This window comes from Cuculus canorus, chromosome Z, assembly GCF_017976375.1.
Source record: "Cuculus canorus isolate bCucCan1 chromosome Z, bCucCan1.pri, whole genome shotgun sequence".
Lineage (NCBI taxonomy): Eukaryota > Metazoa > Chordata > Aves > Cuculiformes > Cuculidae > Cuculus > Cuculus canorus.
This window is the reverse complement of record NC_071441.1, coordinates 55,134,303-55,152,668: the sequence shown is the minus strand read 5'-3', so window position 1 is coordinate 55,152,668 and position 18,366 is coordinate 55,134,303. Positions and strand designations below refer to the sequence as shown.

Below are 18,366 nucleotides of genomic sequence, written 5' to 3'. Positions count from 1 at the left end.
CATCATTTTTGCAATGCATATGCCAAGGAATTAGCTAGGACAGGATAATCAGATGATAGAAAGCACCACATACTTCACCCTGTTTTTCATATTGCTTTTAGTATCTCCCCAAACCAGGGAAACTGACTCTGAGGTTCTCTCACCAACATTAGGTACTGCTCTGGACTCCAGCCATGGTACAGTGTACCACGGTACAATCTGTCATTTCTACATTCATGCCAGTACTATCATTCACTACACCAAATCAACGGGGCAGGGGGGTTGAATTAAAAAAAAAAAGCTTTCAAGCAAGAAAGCTTCTTCCAGTCACTGAGGTTCCTAAAAGGGAAGAAGGAACTCTAAGTTCCACATAACCTTGTGTCAATTGATGGAAGGATATATCCAAGGAAGCAGACTGAAGGAAAGAGGAATCACAGCTTGTTCTACCAGGTAAGTACTAGGGAAGCTGTGCATTCCTCAGCAAAAAAAATAAATACATATACAGACAGCTTTAGCTGTTTTCAGCTTTTCTTCGCATTACTGTAAACAAGTACTTGAAGAAGTCTGGTTGTTGGTACTCAGGTCATTGCTCCCAAAGAGAAGCAAATCACAGGTGTTGAATATAAAGTCAGCCTTGGTGAGGTAATTGCAGCTATTGCACAACAGACCATAGGCAGGCCATAGGTAGGAAACAGTAATTACATGGTTCTATAACAAGAGACATGAGTTTATGATGACACTGAATAAGCTCGGAAGTAGATCAGGACTGCAGTTTTTCTATTAACTCTGAAAATGCCACTTGTAATTTTATTCTGTATTTGAATCAAAATGTTTTGGTTTTTAGGGTTTGTTGTTTTGTGTTTTATTAAAAAAAAAAAATCCTGCTTCTGTGAGTCAATGCATGCAGGTGATGTGCAGTTGCCTGTTCTCAGGACAAAGCTTTTGTAGTTAGTACACAACCTTCTGTAGTAATAAAGCCCTTCTCTGTAACAACACACTGTACCAGAGAGTCCCCTCTAATTATGTTTTGTCTGTTGACTGTATACACTGTGCAAAGAGAAATTAAAACAGAAACTAATACCAAAACACTTCAATAAGCTCTATGTGTTTCCTCTTGGCTCAGTCCTACTCCTGCATTAGCAAAAACTCCTGTTTTGCCCTACCTTCTCTTTTGCTTTGCCCACGATACCTTCTGACAAACACTCCTGATTTGTCTCAAAGCCTGTGGCCATGCCAGAGGACATCCAGCTAGAGAACTTGAGCATTTCAAGCACATTAGCCATGAAAATGAAGATTGCTACAAGTGTACCTCTGTGACCAGTGCATAACAGTGAACCAATGCTATGTGTGCAAGGCCATCTGCTCCAACAAATCAGGGAACAAAGATGGTCCCAAGGTTTTACCAGTTCAGGCTACTAAGGATTGAGATGCTGTTAAAGAGGGAGAAACAAGACTAACTGTTGTATAGCTGCGAATCTTCCTATAGTCCCTGATAAGGCCTGCAGTTCTTGACTGTTGCTCTTTGTTAAAAGTGTGTCTGCAAGCACCTGGAATACGGAACCAGTATGACCACAATATGTCATAGGCAGGCCTGTACATTTTAAAATGCATTTGTTTGGCTTGCAGTCTGAGTATTAAAACCACAGAGTCCTTTTTCAACTTCTCAATGTATTTTGTAAGAGCTTTACTAGGTAGTAATATGAGTGAAACACTGCTCAATTCAGTTGTATCATTTCACAGAGGAAAAATAATAATGGTTTTATGACCAGAAAACCTCCCCTTGTGTATTATGCTTTTTTTTTTCCAATCAGTAATCCCACATAGAATCGGAGACTGACAATAAACAACTCCAAACTTTTTCTTTTTCTCTAATTTTGAATAATTAACTACAGACTTACAGGGATGTACAGGGAACACAGCAAAAGATTTATAAGTAACCTTGTCAGTTACTGGAATTAATATGAATATACTTGCATCCAGTATTCCAGTACCACTTTGTTTCCAATCCATTAATTTAGTTCTGCAAAATCATTCAAAGTGATCTTTTTCATTCACTCTTTATAGGTTCCTAAACAACAGCTGGGAAAATTATCTAAGTCTTGCATCCTCAAGCATAAGATACAGCTTCCTTTGTGGTTTGCTGTATCACAGTCTCTCATATTATTTCTAAAATTATTTCAAAATATGTATAACTAGCTTTGCAGTAATACATGTCTACAGATACTGGTCTCATAAGAGTAAACAGATTCCTTTTCTAAAGAATTAGATGTACAGATAGCAAAATTAAAAGTGACGCTGCATTTGGGGAGATGCAGCAGAAGTCAGAAACACCAATGTTTTGTACCTTTCAGATCTTCTTGTCAAGTATACCACTGTTACTAGAGGCACATTTCCCTATTTCTCCCATTGCTCTTCATCTTCTGATCAAAAGGCCTCCTTTATCTTTTCCAGCTCTGTATTTGTTTACAAACTGTCCTGTATGCAAGCTCTAGTGTTGATTTGTTGATCGTATACTTTTCCTATTGGAACCCAGAAAAATCAACTGCCATTTGTATTATTTTACAACATGCATATAAACACACAGGAAAAACAAATTTAATTCCTCAGGTCAGGAAATATGCCTTTAAGTTTTTAAATCATCTTCTCCATTTATAATACTCAGTATTTTATTAACACTGGCACCATCACAGAAGTCTCTCTGACTTGCAGAAGGGAGCGAATCCCCTACCTGTGCTGCAGCAGGAGGCACCAGCAGTTCTACTGCCCATCACTGGAGATAACTGACTGCTGGGACAAACTACCGAGCAGCAGTTCACCAAAGTTCATGAAGCACTTACAGAAAATGAAATAAATTCAGACAACTTTTGACTGTACTACTTTAAGGCCTTTGACTTGCAATGCATATTTCAAAGCAGATTGAACAATATATACCAATTTAGGAGGGATTTAATAATAAACAATTAAAGGAGCTGAACAGTTCAAGAGACTGTCCTAACTTTCACTTCTAGGGCAGTTTCAGCTTCAGCAGAGGAGCTTCATTACTCTCAAAACACATGATGAAATCAGAGTCATCCAAGACTGGTCTCCATTCTTTGAGGATTAATTGGGAATGAAAAACAGTAAATAAAAGAGTATGGAAAGAGTAAAGTGGTTTGGTTTATCAAATCTTGCTGTTGCAACCACAAGGGTCTGATAGAGCACTGCAACTTCCATAGTAGGAGCACTGGGTGGCATCCTTACTTCCAGCCTCACGAATCATGGAATATTTATGGCACAATCACACATCCTGTCAGCTGTATGATCCATTTTATCCCAAGACTGTCAAGAATAACATATTTATTAAGGAATTATAGTTCCATTTCTGCACTCGACTGTTTTTTTCAGAAAGTGCAGCCCTTCCCTGGGGAAGTCAAACATGACAACACAGGCTACCTCAGGTTGCCACTGAATTTGCTGTAATTTTTTTTAACCTATAAAAACTCTTTCCAAGACTAATGCTGCCACTTTCTATATGCAGTAAGCTGATTACCAGGAAACACAGACAGTGTTTTACCTTCCTCTAGCCACCTGTAAAAATAATCCTAGCTCCTAGTTAAACACTTCTACCTGAACAGAATTTCTCACTGAAACACAAGCCCAAAGGCAGCCTGTAAAGCCTAACAAGGATGGGATCAAGCAGCCTGTGGGGCACTGAGGACCTAGATGACCCTCACAGTCCACAACCACAGCTGGCAAACCATACCTGCCATCAGAAATGTGGTTTCTGACATCCAGATTTTTTAAAAGTTGATCGTTTCCTAAATGAAGCAAGGTAGGAAAAAAGCATGCTCTCAATACACTTAAAAGGAAACCCAACTAGTTACTGTTTTTTCACAGGTGGGTCGGGCTTAAAACTAAAACCCCAAAACTCCAATACACTTGCCCAAAGAAAGACTGCAAGCCATTTTGAAAAGTCTACAGAAAATAAACATTCAACTTAAATTATATTCATTTACATTTAGCTCCTATATAACAAATTTTCCTACAAAAGAAATGTGGATCTCAAAGCTGTGTGCAATCTGAGCTTTGGAGAAGCCAGAAGTTTTGGGCACAGGCAATGGAGGTGTGAAGGGAAGAGGAAGGGCTTCAGGGGGTACCCAGTAAGGGGGCACATAGGAGAGTGTTACAGTGAGACCTTTGTCAAGTTGGTATACAACAGCTAGGTGTTAGAGCACTTTCTGGAAAAAACAAAACAAACAACAAAAAAGAGGATCCAAGCTTACTTAACTCTTCAGGTTAAACAAACTCAAACTCATGCCATTAGGCGTGAAGCTCTGCCACTGCACAGAAAAGCAAGCAAGATACAGGCAAGTGGAAATGCCCAATTTCTCCACCTGACTGTCCAAGCACTAACATGATAACCAGGAACCATCCTTTTGGCCTGCTTACACATATTACGTTAATCTGGTACTGGAGAAAATAAAACAAAACAAAAAAAACAAAACCAAGAAATGGAAAAATCTTGCACAGTATAGCACCTGTAAAATATTTTTTTAGAAAGTAAGTTTCATGCAGACATCAGCTTGACTATCAAAACACTATACTGAAAACAATTCCAGAAACCAATTTCTAAACACCTCCAAAAAACAAAGATAAGAAAAGGATCAACATTATCTGTCAAGAACCTGTCAGCTCACTTTGGTTTACCTGCAAGGGAGACTGTGCAGTGGGTAATAAGTAACATGGATGGATTACTAAAATTAAGACATGGGAGTTTTGACTCTTAGCCCACCACCTGATACCTACATAGGCAAAAGAGTCTCCATGAAAGGAAAAAATGGTGTACAGTCACATAAAAAAAACAATGGAAGAATCATTGTCAGTATGTTTCTACAAGTGGAATCATTATCAGTATGTTTCTACAAGTGAAGGCTCTTGCTATCATATGCCAATTCCATTAAAAGACTCTCTTTAATGAGTTGTACGTAGAGAAACAAAAGTGTACATGACAAGCTGGGAAACATTATGAGCCCTTTTGGGGACGCAAACAGAGTAAATAAAGTTAATATGAGAAAATTCAATACAGACAAATGTAGAATAGCATGCTCAGGAATAAGAAATCAAATACACAAATATGAAGCAGGGAATAATAGGCCATACAGCGATATTGCAAAAAGAACCTGGAGGGCAAGGGGACTCTAAAATGGATGATTTTTTAAAAAAGAAAAAAACAACAAAAAACAGGCAAGTGTTTCAGGGAGTATTAGCAACAATGTTTTACTCACAAGACTGCTTATTTCCGTCCTGCCCTGGATGGTATCACAGTTAGTCCAAGGCAGAAGCAGCAGAAGCAGAGTGCCCTTACCAGGAGGAATGACAGCCTAAGGGCAGTGGGGACCATGCTGCAGATGGGTCCTTCTGAGGGCACCTGAAATGGTCTTCAACCTCTGGACATGCCACAAGACAGCTCTGCATGGCAAACCACTTAGCTGAAACAAACTTTGCACAGGGAATTAATCATTCTCTCTTCCTCACCTTCTAGATGCCTGACACGATAAAATGGCATCTCTTCCTTAGAATCAGTGGCAAAAGAGACAGTGGAAGTTGTACGTATGCACTAGTGGGTTGTGTGACGCTCCAAAAAAAATTTCAGGGCTACACAGCTCATACTGGGCACCCAAAAATAAGCAAATATTTTTGCTTTTCACCTTTTTGCGCTTTACAACCAGTTCTAAAACTAGCAGACAGGTAGGAGCGGCTTGGTAAATATTTTTAACGGTTTGTGAACTCACATACCATGATGCTGGGCACCAAAGAAAGAACACATTATTCCTATAGGAACAGCTGTATTATGAAACAGCAAGTTAGCCATAAGGCACATACCACATGACAGCAAACCTGCAAATTATCAAATAGCTACCCATTATGAAAATAATCATCTATTCTACACAATAAAAAAAACAGAGTTTTTCACAGAGGGTGGAGGGAGGAATCGGTGAACATTCAAATAAGGATCAAGTAAGAACAGTGCTTAGTTTGCATCCATGTCTTCCAAGTTAAGAGGACATTATTGACAATCCAATTACAACACCCAGACACTGCACTAAAGATACACACAGACACACTGCTCCAGCTGCTTTTGAATAGCAAATCCTACCCTTCCATCAAAAAGCTCTGACATCTCATCTGAGCTACAGGTTTCAAAACTACCACACACCTATCAGCCAGTTCAGTCAAGTCAGTACTACATCAGTTTTTGTAGGTTTTATCTTAGAGATAAGACATTTTACCCTTCGGTCTCACAGGTACTTGCAGGCAGTAAAGGAATGGTGATTTTCTAGTACCTGGAGGGAGATCATGTTCTTCGTAACTTAACAAAATCCTTCCACTTCCTGACCAGTCTCCTTGAAGGCACTGCCATCCTGGCTCTCTTCCCTGCTTTGCGCCAGGTCTGTCTTCCTTGTCTACAAGTGCTAGCTCCAACCCAGGTCTCTGATCCCAATACCAGTCTCCTTTGGGAGAAATTCTGCCTCTCCAGACCCACCAACTACACCACACTTCCTCCACTCTCCACAAGTGCCAATCCCATTATCTCTACATTCTGACATCTCTTGGCTGCAGGCTCCAAGTGCTCATATTTACACTTTCCTTCCCAACAGTGCCCAGTCCCATTTCTTCTCCCCACGCTGCTCCTCTGATCCCAGTACCTGCTGTGCTCGCAGCAAAGATGAAATATTCACTGATTACAGCTAGTAAGCCCTAAGCATATGCAAATTGATCTCCTATCCTGGCTAAATTCAGATGCTTTGTCATGCAAATGGAAAAAGATACATCCTTGGAATAAAATACCTCTCCTTTTTCAGCCAGATTCCAAATGTTTCAAAGGAGAGGGGTCTTCCACAGTAAAAGTTGTGAGAACTTCTAAAACATTGGAAAACGCTTTTCTTCTTTGTCGAATTTTCAAAGTCAGTCAAAACACTTCCACTGAAATTTTACACACACAGAATGAAGTAAATCAGTACAAGGCATGTATAAGCCATTATAAACTTTGCAGTCCAACAGTTCAAGGTTGGAAAAGTTAGGAAAGTCTTGTTTGGCTACTTTAGTACATGTGACGTTACCACACGCCTGTAATTTAAGCAAAATGAATTATTAATATATACCAGATTCTGTTAATTACTCCAGGAAGATTTAACTCTCTCTTAGCTGAGCCTAAATCAAGCTCACTGTAGTCAGGGGCGCATCTGCTGTAACATTTGCTCTTCAGTAGCAAAACTTGCCCAGCACTAAAGAGCCTATGAAAGCTGGGATCAGATACCTCATAATGCCCACCATTAATAAAAAGCACAGGAAACTAACCCCAAGCCTTCTGTGAGCAGACCAATTGTGCAGAGGAGGCAATGTTGAAACCGAACCATCTCTTTTTCCTTTGTTCTTGCCAGTCCAATAAAGTACTTCTATGCGCTTATCTGTACAGAAACAAATATGCCTGCCAAAAGCAAACCAATGTCAAAGTTGGATATGTTTTCCCTTCAGGACACTTCTATACTGAAGTATATTTCTATGGTCCACCGCAACTATCATTCCAACCATCACTACCTCGTAAATCTACACCACAAAAGCATTTGATCTTGGCAGCACACTCATTATCTGAAACACCTTTGTACACTGTCCAGCCTACCTGTCCAGTGTGAAAGAGTACCTGAAGCACTGTGCCCAACAAACACTTGAGAAACAAGTTACTATTTCCAGAACCTTCCCTCCTGTGCTTCTCCTTATTAAAAAGTATATTCTTGTAAAATTGCGGAAAGTGTTATGTTCACAGACTCCCAAAGCAACACTCCTGGAACTTTTACAAGTTAGACCTGATGGATGAAATCAGTGTACAAGCTCAAATTTTGCAAAGCAGGCTGGATTGAACTACCAATTTTCTTTTCACATGGGAAGAAAAAAAAAGAGAGAGATCAATGTATTTTTCACCACCTGAAACTTGGGAAAACTGGCTTATCACTTTCCAGAATGAGCAGCCAATTATTTACCACTGGAGCCAGTTAATTTTAATCTGTATCTTGTTCTTACATAGCTTACAACCATTATGGTGAAAAACGTAACATAACTATTGTGAATTCATGCAATGCTGTCTTTCCAAATTAGAGGAGAGAAAAAATCCAACACAACAAGCTATCTCAAAAAACCCACAAACCCTCAAAAGCCCTCAGAAATCTCAATCTTCCTAAACAGCAACAGAATCAAATAAGGAAAGCACTGGTGAATTTTTCTCTATTTACAGAGAACCTTCCTGGCACCAACAAGATAACAAGAGTTGTGAGAATTTCACTCTGCTTTCCACTTGTGAAGAGGGATCTATCAAGGCAGGCACACACACCACTCATATAGAGGAGCTGTACATCCTAACAACCAGCCACCCAACAGTCTTGAGGACAAACAACAAGGGAGGTATCTTCTTTCTTCTTCAAAGCAGCAGCAAAGTGGAGAAGAAAAACAACCACCTTTCTCCATGTGACCAACTGGCCAAGATCAAACTTAGGAGACAGTTACAACTAGGGTCATGCAAAAAATAGAGCAAGAATGCCATAACAGCAGCAATCAACTATTCTTACTTTCTCTATGTCCTCTTCCACATCAAGCTGAAAGTCAATCAATAACTGACTCTAATGCTTGCTTCCATGTTGTTATTTTGATCATACATCCTTTTTATCAAAGTAAATTGCAGTCTCTAATCACCGAGTTAGTTTTTAAACAAAATCTGCATTTTTGTTAAGCCGCAACAAGGTAAGAGTGTCTTGAGAAAAAGACTACTTTAGAAGATCACTGAAAGATCAAGACAACTGAACAGAAACCACACGCTCTCTTCAGAATTTATTTTTCTCTATGATGCATGTTCTTTCAAACTATTTCTCTAACACTATTTTTAAAACACTCTTTATATAAAGGTAGAGGGTTGCTTTTGCAAATGCCTACAAAACTGTTTGAAAATCTACATAAAACTTGTACTATTTGGTCCTTCTTTCTCCAACTAAAAGTTCACTGTTTTCACCATTCAGTGAGATACTAGCAGGTCCAAGTTCCTAATCTGAATTAAACCAATTCTAAGGAATAAGAAAAAAACCCACAAAAACACAAAATTATACCTTTGCTGCGAAGAAACAACAGAAGAGGATGTTTAGCAAAATTTTAGTCTTTTACAATGTACCTGAGCCTTATTTTGCCTAGGCACAGCATCAGTTGTGGCAGAGCAACTGTTTAATACAACTTCCCCATCCTTCATGTGATAGTGATGGCCTGAACCCAAAATTAAGCCACCGCAGTGCCAGAACAGGAAGAAGGGGCATAACAACACAATTGCTTTTTCTCTCCTCCCCTTCTTTGCACCTCACTGGTATCATGTGCCTTCATCCTTGGTGTTTTAACCCAGCTGTGTTGTACTGTTACCTCTCAGGCACAAAATCAGGTATTATTTTTCCCAAATTAATCTATCCACACCTAACACATATTGTTAAGCTACATAATACAGATAATTTACCCCAAAGGTCAGGCAGAAGGAACAAAGGGAAAGACCATAAAACAGAATCCATCTTTGGAACTGAAAATTTGCCATGGGCTACTACAAATTATTTGCAAAACTTGTTCATTTTAGTAGAAATTACATAGCCTCCAAGGACATAAATATTAAAGACAGCATTCTATATAATGAGATACCACACTACAAACATATTTGTCACTGGATTGGTCTGTAAAATATATCACATCCTTGATTACAAACAACATCTTAACAACACATATCTTTTCTACACCTGATAAATAGTCTTTTCACACCCTAGTCCTGTCATCAGCACACATCCTCATGAGGAAGAAACGTGTCCCATATAATCAGGCCGCCCAAACCCGAGGCAGTGTATTTTTTTAATAAAAATTATTTCCTTAATTGTTGTAAGTGTATTTCAGAGATTGGTTACTGGCTATACATTTTAGGTACTTAAAACCCTGAGGAAATACAACATAGTTAAGTTACAAGTTATGTTCTAAAAACTTTCAAATTAAACATAATTATAATCCTGTGCTTGGTTAAGTAAACATTTCATGTATCAGTCAAACATAATTTCTCTGTGGTTTTCAAGTTAACACAATCTCATGCAGAAGCTGGAGCTTTATCTTCATAGAGATATTTAATCCAATGGCAACTTTTCTGAGCAGAGCAAGAACTCATTCATCACCCTGGGAGGAGCACTGCATAGCCGTAAAACAACATCATAAGAACGAAAAAAAAAATAATGTAAACAGCTTTCTGGATGTCAGAAAGAAAGCATATGAAAATGGCAAGGATGTGATCTGATCTACTAATAAGACACTTGTAAATATGTAATAAATCTAGAATGTAGACTATATAATTGTATTCCATATCATAAACCAAGCCTTTAGGCTTTGTCTTTTTCTATTCATTAAAGGAAAGTGTGGTTTGGGAACAGGGGGATATGACAGAGGAAGAGGGTGTTTCTAAATTCCCAGTTGTGTTTATCCATAAGAAGTTGCCACCAAGGAGTTACCAATCTGTAAAGTCCCTGATTTAAGAACAACCCATTTCAGTGTTTTGCATAAAATAATCTATACATGAGGAATTCACATTTCCAGCTGCTGGTTACCCTGAGTGGGAGACACAGCATATTCAAATCAAATAGCACCATCTAGCAGGGCCCCTGCAACTTTACTGAGGAGGGCAGTTTCTACTTGGCAATAGGTCAATTTCGCAGGCTCGCTTCAAAAATTATCAGGAATTTTCGTATGGCATGAAATACTATGTGCTTTATGGCAGCAAGAACCCACAAGAAAAATCAGTTACAATGAAGAAAGATATCTGAAATATTAACAGTTCAAAGTTTCCGCCCTAGGTCTGGAGCAGTTGTATGTGCTCGTACTGGGCAGTTTTTGCAAAGCACAATTAAACGAATATGATCTTCACTTGAGCCAGCAAACGGAGCACTATAGATTCGCTTTACCTAGTCCCATTGTGCCCCTCAGGAACTTACCAACTGTACTCACTAGCACCAGCACAGCACAAGAAAATGATTTAACTTTACAGTTCTGCTATGCCAAATAAACAGCGTTTCCACCAGCCAGTTAAGTTCATTACGTTTAAAATTATTTGTACACAGGGAGCAAGAGGTGCCATCAGTGGTTTTGATTTTAGTGTCCAAGTTGTGCGCCCCACTCCATCTCAGCAATTGATCCCACCTCACGTTAGTGCTGCCTCCCTCCTCCTCTACCTCTTCATTGCAAAGTTGTGAAATTTCCAAACATAACAGCCCTTCAGCATCCTGCATCTCCCTCTGCTGCAGCGGCAGAAATGCCCGGCCTGCTGCTGTTCCAGGAAGCAAGTATGCCATTCTCTGGAATTAGGAAGTCTCTGAAATACCGTCGCAAAAAAAATAAAAAAAAAAATAAATAAATAAAAAACCAAAAAATAAAAGCGAAAAAAAAAAAATAACTTTTAGGTGATGGTTCAGCCAAACTGCCTAAAGGGAAACTCCTCGGACTATCGAGCCGGGCGTGAGATGCAACTCCCGAGCGACGGGATTTTTCAGGTTCCCAGACCCCCCGACCCCGCTCCTGCCCCTCCGACCGGTTCTTCCTCCACTTCCTCAGGCACGCCGCGAAGCTGCCACTATGCACAACTTAAAAGAAACACCATCCATTCCCAAAAGTCGGCTTTTTTCTCCCCAATTCCTTCCCGCTCCGCCTTTCCCCTCCCACCCCCCCCCCCCCCCCCCCCCGCTCCCTATCGCGTTGACACGGGGAGGGCAGAGTCAAACCCACAGGACCCTTCGCGCAGGGATTATGTTCGGTTTTCGGGAAAATGACTTAAAAAAAAAGAAACAAAAGCGAAAAGTAGTTTTGGAGGCAGTCTGGGCACCGGCGGGATCCGCGGCGGGGGGTGCGAGGGAGCCCCGCCGGGCACCGAAAATGCCCCAAGAAGGGGTGTGAGTGTCCCCACGGGAGCGTGCGGGGATGCCGGCCCGGGGTAAAGTTGGGAAGCGGCGGGATGGGAACGAACGAGTTGGGAAGCAGCGGAAAGCAGCGAGTTGGGAAACGGCGAGCTGGGAAGTGGGGAGCTGGGAAGCAGCGAGTTGGGAAGGAGTGAGCTAGGAAGGAACGACCTGGGAAGTGGCGGGAGGCGGCGAGTTGGGAAGCAGTGGGTTGGGAAGGAGCGGATTGGGAAGCGTGGATCTGGGAAGCGGCAAGGGAGGGCGAGTTGGGAATCAGCGAGTTGGAAAGGAGCGGGAAGCTGCAACTTGGGAAGCGGCGGGTTGGAAAGGAGCGAGCTGGGAAGCAACGGGAGGCGGCGAGTTGAAAAGCAGCGAGCTGGGAAGTGGAGTACTGGGAAGGAGCGAGGTGGGGAGTGGGGCGCTGGGAAGCGGCGGGAGCCTGCAAGTTGGGAAGCGGCGGGTTGAGAAAGACCGCGCTGAGAAGGGGAGGGAGGCGGCGAGTTAGGAAGAAAAGAGGTGGGAAGCGGCGGGTTGCGAAGGAGCAGGAGGCTGCAAGTTGGGAAGCGGGGAGGCTGCAAGTTGGGACGCGGCAGGTCAGGCAGCGGTGGAAGGCGGCCCTTTGCCCCCTGTTCCTCCTCTCCCGCACCCCCCGTCCCGCACCCCGCAGCTCCCGCCGCTGCCCCGCACAAGCTCTGTCCGTGTGTCCGAGCCACTTTCCCCCCGTACTCACTTCTCGCGGGCCTGGCTGTCGGACGGGACGCTGCTGTTGCTCTTGCCTTTGCCGTACATGCCTGCCGAGAGCCGCGACTGTCACGCACCTGTCAACCCATCACAGCCTCCCCGGGAACAGCCCCGTCGCCATGGAGACGCCGCCACACACACGCGCCATTGGCCGAGCGGCCGCCGGGCCCCGCCCCCCGCGCCGTGATTGACAGCCGAGCACCCGGCCGGGCCGCTCCCCCCCCGCCCCCTCGGCTCCTCCTCCCCCCCCGCTCTCCCCCCCCCCTCCCGCGCTCTCTCCCTTCCCCGGCGCAAGGGGGAATTAGAAACGGTTCTAGAAGGATTTTAAACAACCGGCTGTTCCCGGCGCCCGGCACCCCTCCCGCCGCCGCTGCCGGCCGAGGAAGAGCACGCCGGCGACAAGCAAACTCTGGACTGGATTCTCTCGCCGGCCGGGGCTGCGCGCGACCCAGGCCCCTCTCGGACGCCCCGCGGGGACCCCACGAGTCCCTCCAGCGAGGCTCCCGATCCGCAGTGCGGAATCCAGAGCCGGGAGCGGGGGAGCCGCGGGGCAGAGGTCTGCGGGTCGGGGGGAAGTGTGTCCCCAGCCAAGGCGGGACTGGATGTGCAGAGATCCATGAAACACCCCAAAACCAGCAATCTGCAGGAAATTCGAGGGAATGCGTTGATTTTTTTCTTTTTAAAGGTGCATTGCAAATAATTGCAAGAGCGGTGGGGATGGAGCGGCCACCGCGACTGGCCCCGTTCATAAGATCGTAGAATAGTTGGGTTGGAATGAACCTCAAAGGCTATCCAGTTCCAACCTCCTGCCACGGGCATCCTGCTGAACCAGGTTGCTCACAGTTTCATCCAACCTGGCCTTGAACATCTCCAGGGATGGGGCAGCTACTACTTCCCTGACCAACCTCCTCCAGTGCCTCCCCAGCCTCATAGAAATTCCTTGTTACATCTAGTTTAAATCTGCCCTTCTCCAACTTATACACATTGCCTCTAGTCCTGTCACTACAGGCCTTTGTAAGCAGCACTTCCCCAGCTTTCTTGTAGGCCCCTGAGCTACTGGAGGGTCATTGTAAGGTCTCCTTGGAGCCTTCTCCAGGGTGAACAACCCCAACTCTCTCAACCTGTCATGACCTGGGTGTTTGGAGCGCTCTGCTCTCAGCATTTCTGCTCTGCCCCCACTGCTGGAGCGTCATCCCAAATCCTGCAGATGCTGATACCTGCTTATCTTTGCGAACGTATGACTGACCTCGTAAACCAACTCACTTGTGTAACCCAGGAGGGCTTTTTGTGTGTAATGTCAAGCCCTCAGAGTGCTTTTTCAGTTGGGGCAGGTTGTACATACACCCATCTCCCCTTTTTCGGTCAAGGCAGCCTGTACATGCACCTATCTCCCCTTTTTCAGAGGGGCAAGTTGTAGATGCACCCATTTCCCTGTCGTGTTGGCAGGCAAAGGTAATGGACAATGAGCACCACTTAAAATTAGAGGAGGGAAGTTGTACGAGGCATCGACCACCATCATCTGTTTATCATTGTTGGAGCTGCAGGGGAAAAAAAAAACATCCTCTAGATTTTGAGCTGTTAGAGTGAAAGAAAGGGTTGGCGAGGTGGAATTGCTAGGGGGAGATTAAGAGAGCATTAATGAGCGACTGGAACAAATTAGTGATGGAATAGCAGAGAGAAAGGAGCGAGAGGCTCAGGAGTCCGAGGTGCTTGTGGCTACACATGGGCAATTCTCCCTCGCAGGTGGGGATTGTGTGGGATGTGCGCTTTTGCAACGTGCCACAATAATTCATCAGATTAAAGCCTACCGCAACAAAAGCATTTTGTGCCAAAGTTGTTTGTGTGTCTTGAGCTCTCGCCCTGCTATAGTTTTTTGTATTAATGGTTCGGTGGGAGAAAGTGGTTGGAGAGGGTCTAGGGAAAGAAGTAAATTAGGCTTTGTATGCAGCCTGCTCGCAGCCGTCACCCCAGCTTGTACACAGTGGCAAAAGCAAGGCTTTTGCTTGCTTCTAAGTTACATGAGCAAAAACAGAGGAAGAATCATGATGAAGGTGGTAACAGTGGGCCATGGTGGGAGAAGAAAGTCAGTGGGAGATGGCAGGAGAAAACCAGATGGGAAGTAGGGAAGGGTAGGAAATGAAAGAGGCAAAAATGACTATGGGTGAGGACAAAAAAAAAGGAAACAAAGTCCAAGAATAATGCACTGTGAATTTGGATGGTAAAAGAAGGAAAAGACTGTAGGGAGAGAATCTAAGAAGGTTGTGTTAATGAAGTGTGAGCCAAAGGAAAGTGTTTTCTTCTTATTCTTGGGAATAATGCTTACATGCCTTGTACCATGGAGTTCAGGTGGAGGCTAGCCATGTGACTGATTGCATTCAGCGTGAATACGGGCAGCGGAAAATGGTACAAAGAAAGAAAGGCAGAGAAAGAATCAGGAGAGAACAAAGACAGACTTGGTTTGTGGGTAAAATATAAAAAAAATAAGAGTTGCTGAGACAGGGAAAAAAGTGAACATGGATATCTTTAGGCAAACACACAAAGGATAGTTGACACTCACTTTGGTACAGGATCGTCCTAAACCAGAGGACAATTTTCATCTAAATATTTGCTTCCCCTTGTGGAACAGCCACTATCATCCCATCAGATGAGTTGACTACCTCCTGCTCAAGGTGTTATACTGCCGCCCATCAGCCACAGTATCAGCAAGGGTTTCACATGAAACCGATAACAATGGTGAAAACATTCCTGGGCTAGGCAGTCATCTTCACATCTTTTTCCCCTTCTTTCCTCCCCCCCCTTCTCCCCCCCCCCCCCCCCCCCCCGCCCCCCCTTGTGAAATCTCTTGTTTTGTCTGCCTCAATAGTTTTGATTGATTTGTTTGTGGTTTGAAGGGTGGGGGGGTTATTTCGAGAAAATGGCTGTGTCAGTGTTGTGTCAGCCTTGTAGGAGAAGTTTTGTTCTGGAAAAGGAAAGTATTGAGGTATTTCCTAAAAATGCAGTGACGAGGTTGCTGTAATGTCCTTGGATATGCATTCCATGACAATACTTCTACAGCTGAAAATGGTTTGTTCCTGATTTTCATGTAATTTATTTGCATTCTTGTGATTTATTTTATTCTGAAAGACTGCAAATGCCTTGCATGTTGACACATCAAGTTGTGATTTGAGGCAGAGTGGAATGAACTTTAGCAGGGGCAGGGATGAACACTCGGACATGAGTAGGATGGCTCTGTCCCCGATAGCAACGTTAAAACTCATTCTCCTTATGGGTTTAGGCTCCTAGGCTAACATTTGGGTAATGTCTGTGATTTTGGTTAGATATACTTCAGTGGAAAATACAGAGATACTGCTAGTACTTATTTATTATGCGTATGAAAAATAGAGCACAAAAGGAATAAGGTACTCGTAGGACTCAGCTGTAGAATTGCTGGGCTAATGTTACCACTGCCTTTGCAAGAATGCTGTCATGGGTGTTATCTATCAGCACCACGCAAACAAAACGTGATCACGTGGATATTAGAGTTTGTTTAGTAAGCAGGTAAATTAACATGGAAACATCCAAATAGTCTTATGAAGTTTTATGTGTCATTAATTCGTTCCTGAAGTGTTTATACATGTACACTATCTGTGTATCTGTGCCCTTGCTCCAATCATTTTCAGCACAAACACTGCTCTTAGCAGCAGCAGTTGTATCTCATGAGGCCAATACTGTAATTAATGAGATTCAAGGCACAAATACTGAGACAAATTTAAGTTTCTAAGATGAGAAATGAAGATCCAGTGTTTATTTAAAAGGGGGACGAAGGGGTAGCATTACTTTAAAGCTTCTCAGTCCAACATTGGAAAGGAATTCACAATGTATTTTTAGAGTGTTATAAAAATCTCTTACATAATGCTGATTAATTCTTAGGTTTTAGGGAAGAGCACTGGGCTTTGTGTATGAGTGTTGACCAGCTGAGACACTGAAGGCTGGCTTGGGCTGGAATTTCTTTTTTTTTTTTTTTTTTTAACTTCTTGGATACAGAAAGCTGCAATTATTCCATTATTACAGGATTTTGCTTTTGTTTGGGCGTGTATGAGTATTTTTCTGGAAACTGCGTCTTATACTTGGAAGTCTTTATCATTTTAAAACATATGTTATGTTATATCACACTGTCTGAGATATAGGATAGCTACAAACTGGGTGGTTTGGGTTTTTTTCCCTGTCTGCAGCTAGTTACGTTATGTATTAATGTTAAGAATGTCTGCAGTGAAACATTACTCGCGTGACTATGTAAGACTTACTTGAACAATATAATTTAAATTACAAAATCATGACTTTCTTCATATACTTACAGTAATGTGTACAGTTACTATACAGTTCTGCCCATTCTCTTGATTTCCAAAATCATCAATTAATCTAACTGGCAGGCTTCACACAGCTCTTAACAAAAGGCTGTTCAGGAAATTAAGTTGGTAAATGGTACACCCTTATTTTATTTCTGATTATATATAGTTACTGTTGTGTAGCTGGAAAATTTTTTTGGGCGATCGTGGGAAAGAGATGCTTTTTCTTGTTTTTTTTCAACAGATGTGACCAAGGCGGCTTTGAAGCCTTTCTGAAGAATCCTTCTTCCTTCTATAGGGTGTTTAATCTTTCTGTGGAGTTTCTAACTGTGAACCTCATTCTGCAGGCTTCCAGTTTTGTGCCATACCAATGAGTAAGAATTGCTCAGGTGAGTGAGATGATCCCTAGATCATTATTGGAGAACAAAGACAGGAGGAACGCATGGGTCAACAGAAGATTTATTTGACCTTCTTTTCTGCTTGAGAGGAAATAACAGTAATTGTTGCTCATTGGTAGGGAGAGTTGATCCTATGGGTCTGTTCCAACTTGAGGTACTCTAGGTATACTAACAACCTGTTTGTCACCCAGATCTCCTGCAGGCAAAGGCTCTCTTTTTCGCTTTTAGTGATACCTTTTAGAGGTGTTCCTGCAGTTCTCCTGGAAGGAGTCTCCAGCACCACAGAGAGCCAATGCTGCTCTACGGTGTTTGGTTGCCTGAGTTCATTCCTGCTAAAGGACACTTGTCTTGTGAGATGCGGAGCAGCTCACTGAAGGGAGCTGGGCACATCTTCTAGCACAGAGCTACCGGATCAGGAGAGGCACTGCTGTATGCTGAAAGGAGCTGGAAGAATTTGCAGTCTGCTACAATTAATTCTGTGACACAGTCTCCGTGCTTTCTCACTCTTGTTCTCCCATGAAACCTAAGTTATGGCCCTGATTCCGCTTGCATGTTTTTTTTCCAGTGAGAACCATAATTTCCTCCTGCCTTTGGGAAGGAAGCAAGGATGCTTTGCAGCCTCCTGTTACATAGTTAATCCACGGAGGGGCCAGTGCCAGGGAGAACCTGAGTATGTTCAGCCTTGGAATAAAACTTGATAAGAATAAGACTTTAATTAGTTTATTGCTCTCACTGAAGATGGTATGGTTACTCGCACAAGTACTCCAGCTTCCAGTTTGTAGACACGTGCAGTTCAGAGTATTGGAAATTATCTCTTAAAGGGCACATAGTGACACACAGTCTGAGTCTTAGTTCATACAATGGAAAAAAACCACAATTGTGAGTACTAGTTTTCTCCATACTAGCTCTTACAACTTCATTTTCTGGTTTCTTACATGGTTT

At 42.8% G+C, this 18,366-nt stretch overlaps 1 protein-coding gene across 3 annotated transcripts in view; it reads right to left on the bottom strand.

Moving 5' to 3' along the window:
• The window catches only part of SSBP2 (single stranded DNA binding protein 2), a 193,310-nt gene extending 180,473 nt beyond the window's left edge, over window positions 1-12,837 (bottom strand). For 2 of the 3 annotated variants that reach the window (XM_054053441.1, XM_054053442.1), the window contains exon 1: window positions 12,691-12,836. In XM_054053441.1, coding sequence (XP_053909416.1) covers window positions 12,691-12,749 — 59 coding nt within the window. In that variant the 5' untranslated portion in view covers window positions 12,750-12,836. Of the gene's footprint in view, window positions 1-12,690 lie in introns of all 3 variants that reach the window. The other variant, XM_054053443.1, reaches the window with a different exon arrangement.
• Window positions 12,838-18,366: the final 5,529 nt, after the last annotated feature.